The 15,120-nt window shown below is 44.7% G+C and overlaps 1 protein-coding gene across 1 annotated transcript in view; it reads left to right on the plus strand.

Annotated features, from left to right (window-relative positions):
- Window positions 1-15,120, plus strand: part of ADAMTS3 (ADAM metallopeptidase with thrombospondin type 1 motif 3) — a 136,428-nt gene that overhangs the window by 71,511 nt on the left and 49,797 nt on the right. The window contains exons 5-6 of the mRNA XM_083398240.1: window positions 7,736-7,935; window positions 11,506-11,589. Coding sequence (XP_083254366.1) covers window positions 7,736-7,935; window positions 11,506-11,589 — 284 coding nt within the window. The remainder of the gene's footprint in view (window positions 1-7,735; window positions 7,936-11,505; window positions 11,590-15,120) is intronic.

The raw sequence follows: 15,120 nt of genomic DNA on the forward strand, positions 1-15,120 counted from the left end.
TGTGAGAAGGTCAAAAGTCAAAGAGGGGGCTAACCTGCCTTATGCATTCTGAGCGTGGAATTAATTTCAGCTAGGACAAGATTCCACGGTGATCCTCCAGCCTCCATTTGGCTGGTGGGCGCCATATTTGTTTGAGCCAGAAATACACCAGAATGATGCTATACTCTTTCAAGGGGCATTTTTGAATGAAATGGTGCTTCCTACTGGTTGACAAATAATCACTAAAATGTCCCTCCTGCTTTCATGGCCTACCATGCTGCCCTGTGGCGTGTTGGAGGGTAGTACCCAATTGCCTGTGTGGATTTACGATTCCGTTAGCAGTCCGGTAAATGGAAGTGGTGATGTTGGGATCTTGTCGTGCCTCAGGCAGCAACATAGCTTTCCTGATATGTCATACTTTGTCCTATGGAACTGAAGGGAAGCCCCTGAGAAGCCCCCTGCTTTCAGTTCAGTCCTGCCCCGAAATCTACATAGCTCCACCCTTACGCTATTTCTTGGTCACGCAAGAGTGTGACAAATATATGGAAACCAGAAACTCACCTTTGTATGTGTCCCCCCCCCCCATTATTTCTTTGATAGAATCCCCTTTAACTTCATTTCTTAAAAACTATGGTGGGCTTACATTTTCTCCGCCATGCTGTTTAGACTGCGATGTGTGAGTTTGAATGGGTTTTAACATTTCGTCCTTTCAGCTGCTTCCATGTTTGTGTTATATGGAAAGCAGTGTTTGATCCCCCCCTCCTTTAAGTTACTTGTGGAAGAAAGTTCTTTTTAGTAAACAGATTTACAGTACTTTTTGGCTCCATTCGCTCTTGGCATACAAATGTATGCACCTCCTTTTTTTATGAGAGAGCTCATTTATTTCTTATTCTGAGGCCTGCAAAATACAGTTTTAACATAAAACAGCTCTCTGTGGCAAGCTATGATGCCCGTTCAAGGCACACACAGGCCTAAGGTTATTTTCAATCTGTGTCTCAAAATAATTATCTGTATCCAAAGGGACATTGGTGACCTGAATAATTTATTCTCATCTACACATTTCTGTAAGCAAATTCTCACAGTGTACACCCTTTTGCAAAGCACTTTCCCCTACCGGAAAGTATTTTTGCAACTTATATTCACAAATGCACACTTTACAAAAATATGCATTTTTGTATACGTGATTTGGCTGGATAACTTTATTGCAAAAATTCATCAATATGTGCATTTTGAAGGACTCCTACCTTTCAGTTTGTGCATCATTTCAGAAAAAGTAAATTAGGTAGATTCTCCTTTAAATATGAAATGAATTGAATTTCCCCCCTATCCATGGTGTTCTTTATGCCCAATGGTTGACTCTTTATTCCTCCAAATCACCTGCCCCTTTCAGGGCAACCACTGACAAGGATGGACAACAGGCAAATGTCTGAGGTGAGGCAGGTGCCGAGAACCAGGAGTTGTGAGTAATTGAGAAGTCAGGACCACACAACAAGTTGTAACTGGAGCACAAGAAGGAGGCGGGGTCAGGGAGCAAGTCAGAGCACATCTGGAATACTGTGTCCAGTTCTGGGCACCACAATTTAAGTAGGATATTGACAAGCTGGAATGTGTGCAGAGGAGGGTGACCAAGATGATCAAGGGTCTGGAAACCAAGCCTTATGAGGAACGATTGAAGGAGCTGGGTATGTTTAGTCTTAGGAAGAGACTAAGAGGAGATATAATAACTGTCTTCAAATATCTCAAGGGCTGTCATATGAAAGATGGAGCAAGCTTGTTTTCTCTTGCTCTGGAGGGTAGGACCTGAAGCAGTGGCTTCAAGTTACAAGAAGGGAGATTCCGACTGAAAATCAGGTAGAACTTTCTGACAGTAAGAACTGCTTGACAGTTGAATGGACTCCATTGGAAAATGGTTGACTCCACCTAAACATTAGGAAGAACTTCCTGACAGTAAGAGCTGTTCGACAGTGGAATTTGCTGCCAAGGAGTGTGGTGGAGTCTCCTTCTTTGGAGGTCTTTAAGCAGAGGCTTGACAACCATATGTCAGGAGTGCTCTGACGGTGTTTCCTGCTTGGCAGGGGGTTGGACTCGATGGCCCTTGTGGTCTCTTCCAACTCTATGATTCTATGATTCTATGATTCTATGACTCTCCTTCATTGGAGGTTTCTAAGCAGAGGGTGGGTCCTTCATTGGAGGTTTCTAAGTAGAGGGCGGGTGGTGATCTGCCATGGATGCTTTAGCTGAGATTCCTGCATTGAACTATATGACCCTCAGGGTCCCTTGCAACTCTACAATTCTATGATTATAGCCCTACCTGAAGACACCAGGGATCGAACCTGGGACCTTCTGTCTGCAAGGCAGGTGCTGTAGCACTAAGCTATGGCCCTTGGCCTACAGTCTGCAAGTGCTGATAACCTGCAGACCCTACTGAGCTTGTTAGTCCTCCACTAACCTCATTAGGTCATCAGTTTGATTCACAAACTAGTTAAGCTGAAATGCTTCTGCCTAAGATGGACTTGCCCCACTGACCTAAGTGGAACTGCATTGGCTTAAATTCAAGGATTCAAAGCGGGTTAGGTTAATAACTACAGGGTGGGTGTAGGTGTGTGTGTATAGCAGGGAATGAACTGAAGAGTGCACTGTTTGTTGAAATCCTTCATTTTCTAGGCCTATTAGCTAACAGGACAATCCTTGTTTAACCGAGGAAAAGGCAGGGTAGGTTTATTTAAACTGAGAAGGAAGGTGGGTTTCAGTCAAGCTTTACATTTTGCAATTAATACATATCCTGAGCAAGCATGCATTGGTCGCTATTTTTTAAAAAAATGGTTTATAACTAAAAATAGCCTTTACTGAACCTGGGAGCATGATCTAACAGGGGTGCTTAACCTGTGGCCCTCCAAATGCTGGGAGACTCCCAGTTCATATCAGACCCAGCCACCTAACCATTGGTAAGGTTATCTAAAATCTAAAATCTAAAACCTTTAGCCGTGAGTTCCCATGCACTTCTTACTCTGATTAGAGATGAGCGACAGATTTATGTTTGCCCTTTTGTGCTCCCATGCACAAAAGGATGCTAATTAAGATCAGTTACGTGAAAGCTAATTTTCTACCAGTTTCCAGAAGGAAAATTAGCAGGAAAATTAGTGTTCCTCTATGAGATCAGACCTTAAATGTAGATGCCGTTTGGTTGGTAGAGTGCTAGAGATTCATCATCTGGAACCGAGCACACTGCACAGTTAAGAGAAGTATCAAATCATCAACGTGACCTCCATGGATTCTTAATGAAAGGGTGGTGGCTCTTGCCTGACTTCCTGAGAGCCGAGTCTCTGCTGCATACTGGGAGGTGATGCATTGGAGAGGTCAGTGCGGTGCAGATGCAATGGCAGAGCCAATCTGGTGCTAATGATGCATTTGCACTCCACCAGCCTCTCTATCACCTCCTGGTAAGCAGCGTCGACTCAGCTGTTGGGTGATCAGATGAGTGTATTCATCCCATCACACAGTCGGCTACTGATGTTACAGCAACTTGCAGGTTTTAGGTCTACAAAGGAAGTCTTGTAAATATCAAATACATGACAGTGCTTAGCCTCAGAAGGCCAAAACATACACCCTCTGCACTTATTTCTATTATATAGAATTACAGGCTTTAATTCAGTACTTTGATACATGGTCATAATTCAGTTCTAAGGGAACGTGTGCCAAGTGTGGACATGTTTGTATTGAATTCAGTTTTCTCTTTAAATCAGGAATGGGGAATCTATTGGTCTCTGGACGTACTGTTTTCTGCTTTGTCTTTCAAACTACAACTCCCATCATCCCTGACCATTGGCCATGCTGGCGGAGGCTGATGGGAGATGGAGCCCAGCAGTAGGTTAAACCCTTGTTTATTTGCCCTGGCATTTAAAACTGTGGTGCTTTCAGTGGACTGAATAGTTTCTCCCCTCTGTTTCATTGTACAGTTATTTTATTATGATGAGTTATTAAGTTTGTATGCTTCATCCATAGATCTCAGGGCAGCTCACAACATAAAAACACAAAATAAAAACACAAAAAACAAACAAGAGCAACACACCCACCCACCCAAACCAATAACCTCCTCCTCCTCCAGTCTCTCCTGTTGTTTTGCAGATTTTAAATTCCTGCGTATATTCGTCTGAAATCCATTGTCTTTTGAACATGCAGTTTATATATTTTTAAAGCAACAAATGAATGAATAAACAAAATCTGGAGGGTTATAGGCTGCCCCGTCCTTGTTTTAAACAAGGTTCCTTTAATCGCTTACTATAACTGAAATCGTAAAACATCAAAAAGGTTAAAAGCTGGTATGTGTGTGTGTGTTGCCACCCCAGTAAAGGAACTGGATTTCTGAAGGTGAGTGAGTGACCTCTTAAGGATCGTCTTTAAATCAGCACAGTTTCTTCGTAGAAAAAAATGTGGCTGGCAGTGGCGTTACGTGCCACACCAGTGTAAAGCCAAGGAAGCCAGGCTGCAAGAGACACATAGATGAGAATGACCCGGCTAATTTCAGAATGAGATTACATGAGATTAGCATGTCTGCTTCAAACAGATTTGCTACAGGTAACGGAAACTTTAAAAAATAGCTTTTGGCAGCAGCTCCGCGGCAGAGCATCTGTTTGGCGTGCAGAAGGTTGCAGGTTAGCAAGCAGATTGGGAAGAGAGGATCCCACCTTCTGCCAGGTGTTTGCATTCTCTTTATCCCAGTGAACACTGCATCTGATTTGCCAATTGTTCTGTGGGTGGCTGGCAAGCAGAACGTGCTGCTTGAGGATGGCTCATGAAAAACAACCCTCTTTCAAAACCATCTGGATCTATGGTTTTCCCAGTAGTGATGTATGGAAGTGAGAGCTGGACCATAAAGAAGGCTGATCGCTGAAGAATTGATGCTTTTGAATTATGGTGCTGGAGGAGACTCTTGAGAGTCCCATGGACTGCAAGAAGAGCAAACCGATCCATTCTTAAGGAAATCAGCCCTGAGTGCTCACTGGAAGGACAGATCCTGAAGCTGAGGCTCCAATACTTTGGCGACCTCATGAGAAGAGAAGACTCCCTGGAAATGTTGGGGAAGATTGAGGGCACAAGGAGAAGGGGATGACAGAGGATGAGATGGTTAGACAGTGTTCTTGAAGCTACCAATATGAGTTTGACCAAACTGCGGGAGGCAGTGGAAGACAGGAGTGCCTGGCGTGCTCTGGTCCATGGGGTCACGAAGAGTCGGACACGACTAAACAACAGCAACAGGTTGTTGGCCATCTCTGCCTCCATTGTTTAACTGTGCTTGGTGCTTTTGCCACAGGCTAAACCTCTTTTTTTTCCCCCCTCCTGTAAGTAGACAGGCTGTACCTGTCCATTTGCCAGGGGTGTAAATTAAGATCCTGACTATTTCACGCAGGAAAAAAGCAGGCAACGAGGATGCTTTTTAACCTGCAAATCCACAGTCCAGGAACGAGCTGGCTATTCGGGGAAAGAAAGTGTTTCTCCCTGCCCCTTTCACACACAGAAAGGAAGATTCTCCACTTACTCCTGACCACAAAACCACTTATTTAAAGAGGGAAATGACAGCCAAGCCCATGGGCCCTGTGCAGAGCAGACGGCCCTCCCCCCCCCCCCTCTGCTGACCTGCCGATTCAGACTATTCCATTCATGCAACGGGCATAATGATATGATGACATGACTGTATATTTCCATTGGACGTGGCGCTCCAAAAAAGAAAAAAAGAAAACCCGAAAGAAAACCACCCACCCTTGCCAGGAGGAGCAATTTTTAGAAATGGGAGCCAGGGGTATGAATTTCCCACTTGTGTGCTATCACAGCCTTTGCATTCTTGAGCCTTGCAAAGAAGCGGAGGTCAAATTGTAGAGCTTGTTTGCTAGGCTGGGTTTCTCACCCGCAAGGGCTCACAGCGCGAGGGAAGTCTCACTGTTTGATGTGGGGAAGGAAGGAGGGTTACTTATGTGTTGTTGAGCTACTGAGATGAATTTTAGGAGAGAGAGAGAGAGAGAGAATATTCTCCACTACTGAGCAAGGCCCTGCAGCTGCTCACTGTAAGGATTTGTGCAAGTTTCAGAACTTTGGTTAAATTCCCTCTACTGGTTATTATTAATTTTCTGCACACACAACCCACCTTTTCCTCAAATATGCTCAAGGTGACGCTCGTGCTTCTTCCCCTTTTAATCCTCACAACAACTCTGTGAGGTAGGTTTGGCTGAGAGTCCTCGGCTGCCCCAATTTCACCCAGTGAACTTCATTTGGCTGAGTGGGGATTTGAAACCTGGTCTCCGAGGTCCTAGCCAAATACTCTAACCACTACACCACATGCAGTGGGTTTCTTATTTTAAAAGGGAACGTGGAATCAGCGGTGAATATTGATTCCCTGAAAAATGGCCATCCAATTCACAAGTGACTAATTCTGGGAACGGACAATCTTGGCACTATTTTTTTTTTTATGACTAGGGTGGGTTACTCCCCCATAGAAGCCAACTCCTAGGGGCCAAGGTCCCTTCACTCCCGCAGTACAATATTTGAGGGTGCCCCGCCACGTTGACAGGAATTGCCATTCAAATGGTGTGTGCTGCATCATGTGATCAGTTATGTGGGGCGGGACTTACCTGGGCCGCCTAATATTTTATTCAAGTTGGCACCCCTGTACTCCCCCATGACTCCCCCCCCCAAAAAAAAAAATTGGAGGTGAAGGCTACAATGATAGCTTGTTAGGCCTTAGGTGATACAAAGATTCTGCTTGGAATCGTTCTGTGATGCTGTGTGTAATGGTTCTAGGGGTTGCTCGTGCGTAAATCGGCGCCACACCTGGGTGGGTTGCCTGAGTGAACCCTTTCTGTCTGGACAGCCACTCGCCCGTGGTTGTCTCAATCGCTGGCAGAATCTGTCAGTGGGCATTTCTTGAACTTCTTCCAGCATAAAAGTTCTTTGACGCCTAGTCGCCGCGCCTACTTTCTCTGCACGGAAGCCTTCTGCGCAGGGAGGGTGTGGGCATCAGAGGACCCGTGCTCTCCCTGCTGGTTCCCGGCAAGGAGTCTTGGAGCCACCTCGCCGATTCCCCCATCTGCCCCCCTCCTCCACTGGTGCTACGCTGATTTCCTTCCCCAGAAGATGTGCTGCTTCTCTCCCTCCCGGGACGCTCTCCAGAATCCCTCTGGAGCCCTCCCTCTCCTTCTGGCTCCGATGGCAGTTCCCTGACACTGTGAATCATAGGAAAGAACATTTCCCATGGTTCCCAGTGGCCTAGAACCTGCAGAACACATTCAGTGCTTAATAGAGACCCTATAGAGGTGCCCGTCCTGAAACCACAGTGACGTCCAAGCAAGCAGAGAAAACAGTGGCCACAAGAGCTCAGGTTGAAACACTGTTGTAGAGGCCAAAACTGCACAGGACAAAATTATGTTTCTTGAAATGATCCATTTACACTGAGTGGCAGCAGCTCTCTACCGTTTCATGCTTGGGGCATTCACAGACCTACTTGCAGATTCCAGGGATTGAAAAACAGATTCTCTACCACTGAGCTATGGTCCTTCCACTGGAAGGCATTCAGCAATGTAATATGAGTTTCCAACATTATTTCCTAGCTGAGCTTGCAGGAAAGATGGTCGGGGTCCATCTGTAATTTATGGTACGGCTTCTGTAACTAAAGGATGTCAAGGGGCACTTGAAATCCCCTGGGAAATTCTAGGCAAAGTAGGAAATGAATTATAACAATGGAACCTGTGCTTTTATTTCCCCTTAGAATCTGGCCTTGGGGGGCGTCCCAGTCTCGACTCTATGTATGCAAGCGTAGAGCAACGGCTGAACGAGACACTGAGGCAGCGCCGGAATGCTGGTGACAATCACTACAACATCGAGGTGCTTCTGGGGGTGGATGATTCCGTCGTCCGATTCCATGGCAAAGAACACGTTCAGAACTACCTCCTCACCCTGATGAATATAGTGAGTTCTCTCCCTCTGTATTTGTTCCGGGAAGCATGTTTTTTCATCCAGTACTCCGGACTAACTCCCTCTCTCCGCAACTGGTAGGGCATTTTGCAGATGTATTCTGAAGCATAGAGGTGGGGAGGGGATGAAGTCAAGGAACTAAGGGACGCAGGTGGCGCTGTGGTCTAAACCACTGAGCCTCTTGGGTTTGCTGATCAGAAGGTCAGCGGTTTGAATTCCCGTGATGGGGTGAGCTCCCACTGCTCTGTCCTAGCTCCTGCCAACCTAGCAGTTTGAAAGCACACCAGTGCAAGTAGATAAATAGGTACCACTGTAGCAGGAAGGTAAATGGCATTTCTGTGCACTCTGGTTTCCATCACGATGTTCCATTGCACCAGAAGCGGCTTGGTCATTCAGGCCACATGACCCGGAAAGCTGTCTGTGGACAAACGCTGGCTCCCTGAGCCTGAAAGCAAGATGATTGCCGCAACCCCATAGTCGCCTTTGACTGGACTTAACTGTCTAGGGGTCCTTTACCTTTACTGAGGGTACATTCACATGACGGTTTATTCCTTCCCCCAGCATTTGCCTAACTGTTAATTTAGGCACTACAGTGGTGCCTCGCAAGACGAAAAGAATCCGTTCCGCGAGTCTTTTCGTCTTGCGGTTTTTTCGTCTTGCGAAGCAAGCCCATTGACGGATTAGCGCTATTAGCGCTATTGGCACTTTAAGGGCTAAAAACGGCTTTTTAAGGCTTAAGGGATTAGCGGTTTCGCTGCTAAAATGCTTTTAGCAGCTTAGTGATTCAGAAAAAGGGGTTTTGGAGCAAAAAAAAACAACCTCAAAATTTTTCGTCAATTTTCGTCTTGCAAAGCAAGCCCATAGGGAAATTCGTCTTCCGAAGCACCTCTGCAGATGGAAAACCCTTTCGTCTTGCGGGTTTTCCGTCTTGCGAGGCATTCGTCTTGCGGGGCACCACTGTATATTTGAGCTTTCACATGACCTTAAAACCACTTCTGGAAATCTAGCAGAATATAGTGGAGGTTTAGCACTCATGTGCATGTTAATTGCTTCCAGAAAAGAAAACCCCTCAATCCAGGAAAACAACAGAAGTAAAGTGTCAACATTTGGGGCGGTATACTAGTATACAGTTATTTCCTGCCATTTTCATGGGTGTATCAGGAACCTGAACCTGCAGAAAGTTGGGGAATAGTGACATTGTCCGAACACAAAATAATAATAATAAAATAATAATTGTCCAGTAGCACCTTATGGACCAACTAAGTTTGTTCTGGTATAAGCTTTCATGTGCATGCATACTTCTTCAGAAACACTGAAAAAGAAGTCACCAGACCCTTATATATAGTGAGAGGGTGGGGTGGGGTATTTCTCAGAAGGGTAGTGGAAGATGGGTGATTGGCTCAATGGGTATGGTAAACCTGTTGATGACTGTTAATGACAGCAATTAGTCCTACAGGAAAAAGCAAGGGATAGTATGCAGATGACCCAAAATAGATTTAGCATGTGTAATGAGACAAGAATCCAATATCTCTGTTTAGACCAGGTCTTTCCATAGTTTTCAGTTTGGTAATAAGTTGTAATTCAGCAATTTCTTTTTCAAGTCTATTTCTTAAATTCTTTTGTAATAAGACAGCTGCTTCAAAATCTTGTATTGAATGTCCTGGGAGATTGAAGTGTTCTCCTACTGGTTTCTCTTGTCCAAAGACATCATTTGTCGTTTCACATCATGCCTGCTAATGTGAATGAAATTTAGCACGGCATGGCAATATATCCCTCAAAATGCCACAGTGCCATAATACCTCAGAAAACAGAAAAGACCTGCTAGCATTATAAGCAGGAAAACTAGTACAATAGTCCCCATATCTGACTGCACCTTAAATAAACATCATATTAAGTATAACAAGCATAAAAATAAAAATAAAATAAAAACTAGCAAAAATTTAATCTGTGTTCCAAAGATGCAGATCCGGCACAAGCCATTTTGTTGCCTGACGCAACAGAAGCAGTTTGGACTGGCATCCTGCACTGTACCTGAGGCAGCAGGCTATTTTGGGGGGACAAGGGCAGGGTATTAGCATGCAGAGGAAAAAGGCCAGGGCGCTTTGGAGCAACACCAGGAGGGCTTTAGCCACAGCTCGCAAGTATGTGGTGCAAGAGGCAATTGCCTCACTTTGCCTAATGATAGAGCCGGCCCTGTATAAATGCTTCGGTGGCATCTGTCACTTAGGGCACAGGTCTTTCTTTCTTGCCAAAAGGCAGCCTCATTTACGACTCTATTCCCCTTCCTCTGCCCTCACAACCCACTTAAAGTGCTTTGTAAGCGAAGGAGGGAGATCAATGTGTCTGCATCTTTGAGAGGATGACCTGTGTCAATTTTTCATGAGCCTTTCAAAACCACGCTCAGCTGAAGCATTTAAAAGGCTCTGGCAATCTGTGAGCCTGAGAGAAATGGATAGCCTCCAAGAAATCTAGGAAAAGTAAAGTTGCTTGTAAAGCTGAATCTAGCCCCATGTTTTTACAGAAAGTGTGAATCAGTGAACTAAATTGAATTTCCCTCCCCAAAACCCTATTAAAGGGACACGGGAGACAGCAGGGGTCTTGGTTCTTCCAGATACCTGAAATATTTTGGTGTAATCCCACGCACTATGCAAAGGCACAAGGAAAACTCAAAACATCTGATGCTAGTGGCAAGGACAAGGGATCATGAAAAGTTCATATAAACCAATGATTCCCGAATTTTTTTGACCTTCCGCCCCCTTGGTTCCATAAGCTCATCCCCCATACACTACAAAAGGCATTTATTCAGAATAGCATTCTGCATGGCCCACTAAGGAAGATAATAATATAATAAAATATTAATTGCAGTAGCAATTACCGTATTGGCCTGAATATAAGCTGCACCCGCAAATAAGCTGCACCTTTAAAGTTCAAGGGGAACAAAGAAAAAAAGACAATAAGCTGCTCCCTTAAAATTCTGTAAGCACTCAGACCCGTAAATGGCCAATGTTGAAGAAAACCCTACATCGATATTGTAAAAGTCAATTTTTGTAAGGTCGCAAATTTAAGCCACACTTTAACTTGTCACAGTTGGAATTTTTTTTTGGGGGGGGGGAGTGTGCCTTATATTCGGGCCAATATGGTAATTGCACATTGATTCAAAATCCAATTAAAACTATTTAGTTTAATTAATTTAACAAAATAGATGAACTTGATCCAGTGATGTCAGCTTTCCAATGCCTGAAAAGTTATTTTCACTTCCGCATCCCTTGCCGCCCCCTTTGCCTCTTAGTGCCCCCCTAGGTCATCCCCCCCCCAGAAGGAAGCACTTTGGGAACCACTGATATAAACTAAGGAGAAGGAATACTCATTTGGAGTGCAGATTTTAAGAAGCAACATGACCAGCTTGATGCATTTATCCTCCCTTTGACACAGTTGCAAAATCCCACTGTTCCAACACGCACTGTTTTGGAAAGCAGAAATTGGGTTGTCCTTTTAATTGTTGACTGAATCAAACTTTGGATTTGTGACTGTTTAGATTTTACCTTCTCTGCCTCTCTCTTTTAGGTGAATGAAATTTACCAGGATGAATCCCTGGGGGTCCACATAAACGTTGTTCTGGTTCGCATGATGATGTTGGGCTACACCAAGGTAAGCAAACCAAGTGAATGGTCCCTTCTGTCTCTATTCTCATCCAAATTGCTTTTCGAAGGTGTGATGTTACTATGTGTGTTTCCTGAACGAAGACATCACATGTGTGTGGATTCTTTGTTGTGTGTGTATGAAGAAGAGTAATGAGGAGAGAGAGAGTTGCCGCTGCAGCAACGGCCACCTCTGCGGGCTGGTTCAAATCCTGCCTTAATCCTCAGGTGATAAGCAAGGTCTGTGTCCTTATCATGTTTGCTTTAATTCTGAGCCCGGAAGAAGAAAGCAAATGGAGCAACACTCTAGAATCTAACAGATCTTTTCATTATTATCCTTTGCCTTGTATTTTTCTGTTTTGGTTGAACAAATAGAGTCTGGGATTATTCCATGTGGCTTCTTTTTAATTTTTTTAAGGGAAAGTTCTGCACTCAAGGAAGCCCAAATCCTGTGCACAGAAGTAGCTGAAATCTGCAACCACCGGAATGATGCAAATAAAACACTTCATTGCGATTCCTCTTACTTTGCATGATTTACCCAGCAATTGCTTTGCAAATTTTTAACTTCAGTGGTCATTTGGACTGCTAAAGTAGCTTAACAATGAAACCTCCTTGCATGTACCAGGTCACTAGAAATTCCACCAAACCACCTCTTTTGGCTCCTGAGACTTCAGTTGGCATTCTGCAAACACTTTTACAAATAAAAAAATTCAATCACAAGGACTAGAAACTTGATTTTAAAGTTGATAGCTGAGAGTCTCCAGAATCTGAATTCTCCTCTCAGTTTCTGATTCAGATCTCCCCCATCTTGCACCCCACAAAATCACAGCCCTGGCCTGCATCCTGTCACTTCTCTTTAGGAGGATTTTGGCAGGAGAGTAAACTGAGCAGACCAAGTCTCTTTTGCCATCTAGTGGCAGTCAGCTTCTGAAAACCCAGCGATACCTTCAAATTATCATCCTTTAAGTCATGGGTGGGGAAACCTTTTCAGCCTTAAGGATGCATTCCCTTCCAGGGGCCATGAGTCAGTGATGGGCGGAGCCAGGGGCAATAGTGGGCGGGGCAGCAAAGGTGAGTTCTACCTATGTCCTGAAGGCTACTTTCTACAGATATTCCCCTCCATCTGGGGAGTTGAGAGGCATTAGCAGAATTCAAAAGCACATTCCACGTAGGCAAAAACATTCAAAGAGGGTGTGAAGCAGGATAAGTGAAGACTGTGGCCTGGGGAGACAGGTTAGACTCAGGGGTCAGCAAACTTTTTCAGCAGGGGGCCAGTCCACTGTCCCTCAGACCTTGTGGGGGGCCGGACTGTATTTTTTTTTGGGGGGGGGAATGAACGAATTCCTATGCCCCACAAATAACCTAGAGATGCATTTTAAATAAAAGCACACATTCTACTCATGTGAAAACACCAGGCAGGCCCCACAAATAACCCAGAGATGCATTTTAAATAAAAGCACACATTCTACTCAGGTAAAAACATGCTGATTCCTGGACTGTCCGTGGGCCGGATTTAGAAGGTGATTGGGCTGGATGCGGTCCCCGGGCCTTAGTTTGCCTACCCATGGGTTAGAGGTATGGCTTGGCTCTGTAGATCATGTCATCTATATCAATATCAATATTGATATCTAGACCATCTAGATTGTACTTTTGCGAACCTTAGGGAACCTTCCAGCATACTGACACCTCACTCCAGTTTCTCAGCTTTATTTTGGCTACAATTCTGTTGGCACTCACCACTTTTGTTTGAGATTAGAGGGACTGGTCTCTCTCTCTAACATACGCCCCTCGACACTGAAGTTCATAATTTTGCCACCCTTTCTGCATAATCTGTAGTTTGGCTGCCAGGGTTCTCTTTATGACGCTACTGCTCCTCTTTCTCCAAAAAGACAAAGAAAAAGCAGGCTTGGTTCTATAGCTATAAATGGCTGCACACAGCAGTCATTTGTATATATCATTATTCTATCACTTAGTTGGACAGTATAATGCTTCTTGGGTGGGTGAAAGGACTGCTTCATTAATATCTTTAAGTGCTAATAAATATTCTTCTTGGGTGGGTGGAAGGACCACTTCATCAATAACGCGGAGCACTAATAAATATTTATTGCCTTTTCATCTGAGTGCACAACACTGCTGCTTCAAGCACCCCTGGCAGAAATGCTGGCAGTTCTGTGCATGTCATTGGCCTCAGATTTATTTTCCAAGAGGGTTGCCTCTTCTCCCCCAGCAATTGGGGATGTAAGCAAAGCCCAGCTGTGCAGCCACAATTGTCCTGGTTCTGAGACTGTCTCACTCATTGAGCATTTGTTCTGCACATGGCTTCTCCCGCAGAGAAAAGGATAGCCCCCAATTCATTACTGGGATGAAGAATATAAACATCGGAGATAATGTCTTCTGCAAAGTTTCTAATATGCAGCTACAACAAGCAGATCTGACTGCCTTGAGCCAGAAAAAAGAGAGTGTTTATAGCAGAAGATCCAAAATACTACCAGTAGTATTTTATTATATTTTAACTATACACAGAGTTCTGTCTTTCATTTATGCAATTGAGGGCAGAGGTTCTGACCTGACAGGGCTGCCACTGAAAAGGGCATCTGTGTATACCTTCAGTACACCTGAAGGAGTGCCTCCACCCTCATTGTTCAGCCCAGACACTGAGGTCCACCTCCAAGGGCCTTCTGGCGGTTTCCTCACTGCGAGATGTGAAGTTACAGGGAACCAGGCATAGGGCCTTCTCAGTATTGGTGCCCTCCCTGTAAAACGCCCTCCCATCAGATATCAAGGAGATAAAGAACTACACAACTTTTACAAAGCATCTGAAGGCAGCCCTGTTTCAGGAAGTTTTTAATGTTTGATGTCTTATGTTTTTAGATGTGCTGAAAGCCGCCCAGAGTGCCTGGGGAAACCCAGCCTGATGGGCGGGGTATAAAGATGATGATGATGATGATGATGATGATGATATGTCCAGGTCTCCTCAGCTTGTGAGGCAACAGTAGCCTAGTTTCTTCATACACTGCTCTCCAACCTCCATCCAGGGGAGCAAAAAGTGTTATCAGAGTTCAAGGACATGTTCCATCAAGGCAAAAACACTTGGGGTCAGTGAGGAGTGTGGCTCAAGGATAAGGGGTGTGTCCTGGGGAGAGATCCAAGGGGCAAACAGAGAGGCATAAAGGTCCAGATTCAGTCCTTGAAGTTCCCCACACCTGTAGAGTAGTGGGGTGGGGCAACCACGTGCAGCCCCTCACCATGAGGCCATGTGCCAGGTGAAGCATAGAATCATAGAATAGATTCATATATTCCTAGAATCATCGAGTTGGAAGGATCATCTAGTCCAACCTAAATATGTAGCTGTCCCATACGGGGTTCGAACCTGCAACCTTGGCATTATCAGCACCACACTCTTGCAAACTGAGCTATCATCTGCAGTTGCTGCCATCTTATTTTTTCTAGAATAGAATGATATGACAAGGGGTCCTGAATATCACTCCTGCAGGGCTCTCCAGAGTCACATCATTTGCTCTGCCGTGCTGAGTGCTGGCGC

Source organism: Podarcis tiliguerta, assembly GCF_965153285.1.
Source record: "Podarcis tiliguerta genome assembly, chromosome: 9".
Taxonomy (NCBI): Eukaryota; Metazoa; Chordata; class Lepidosauria; order Squamata; family Lacertidae; genus Podarcis; species Podarcis tiliguerta.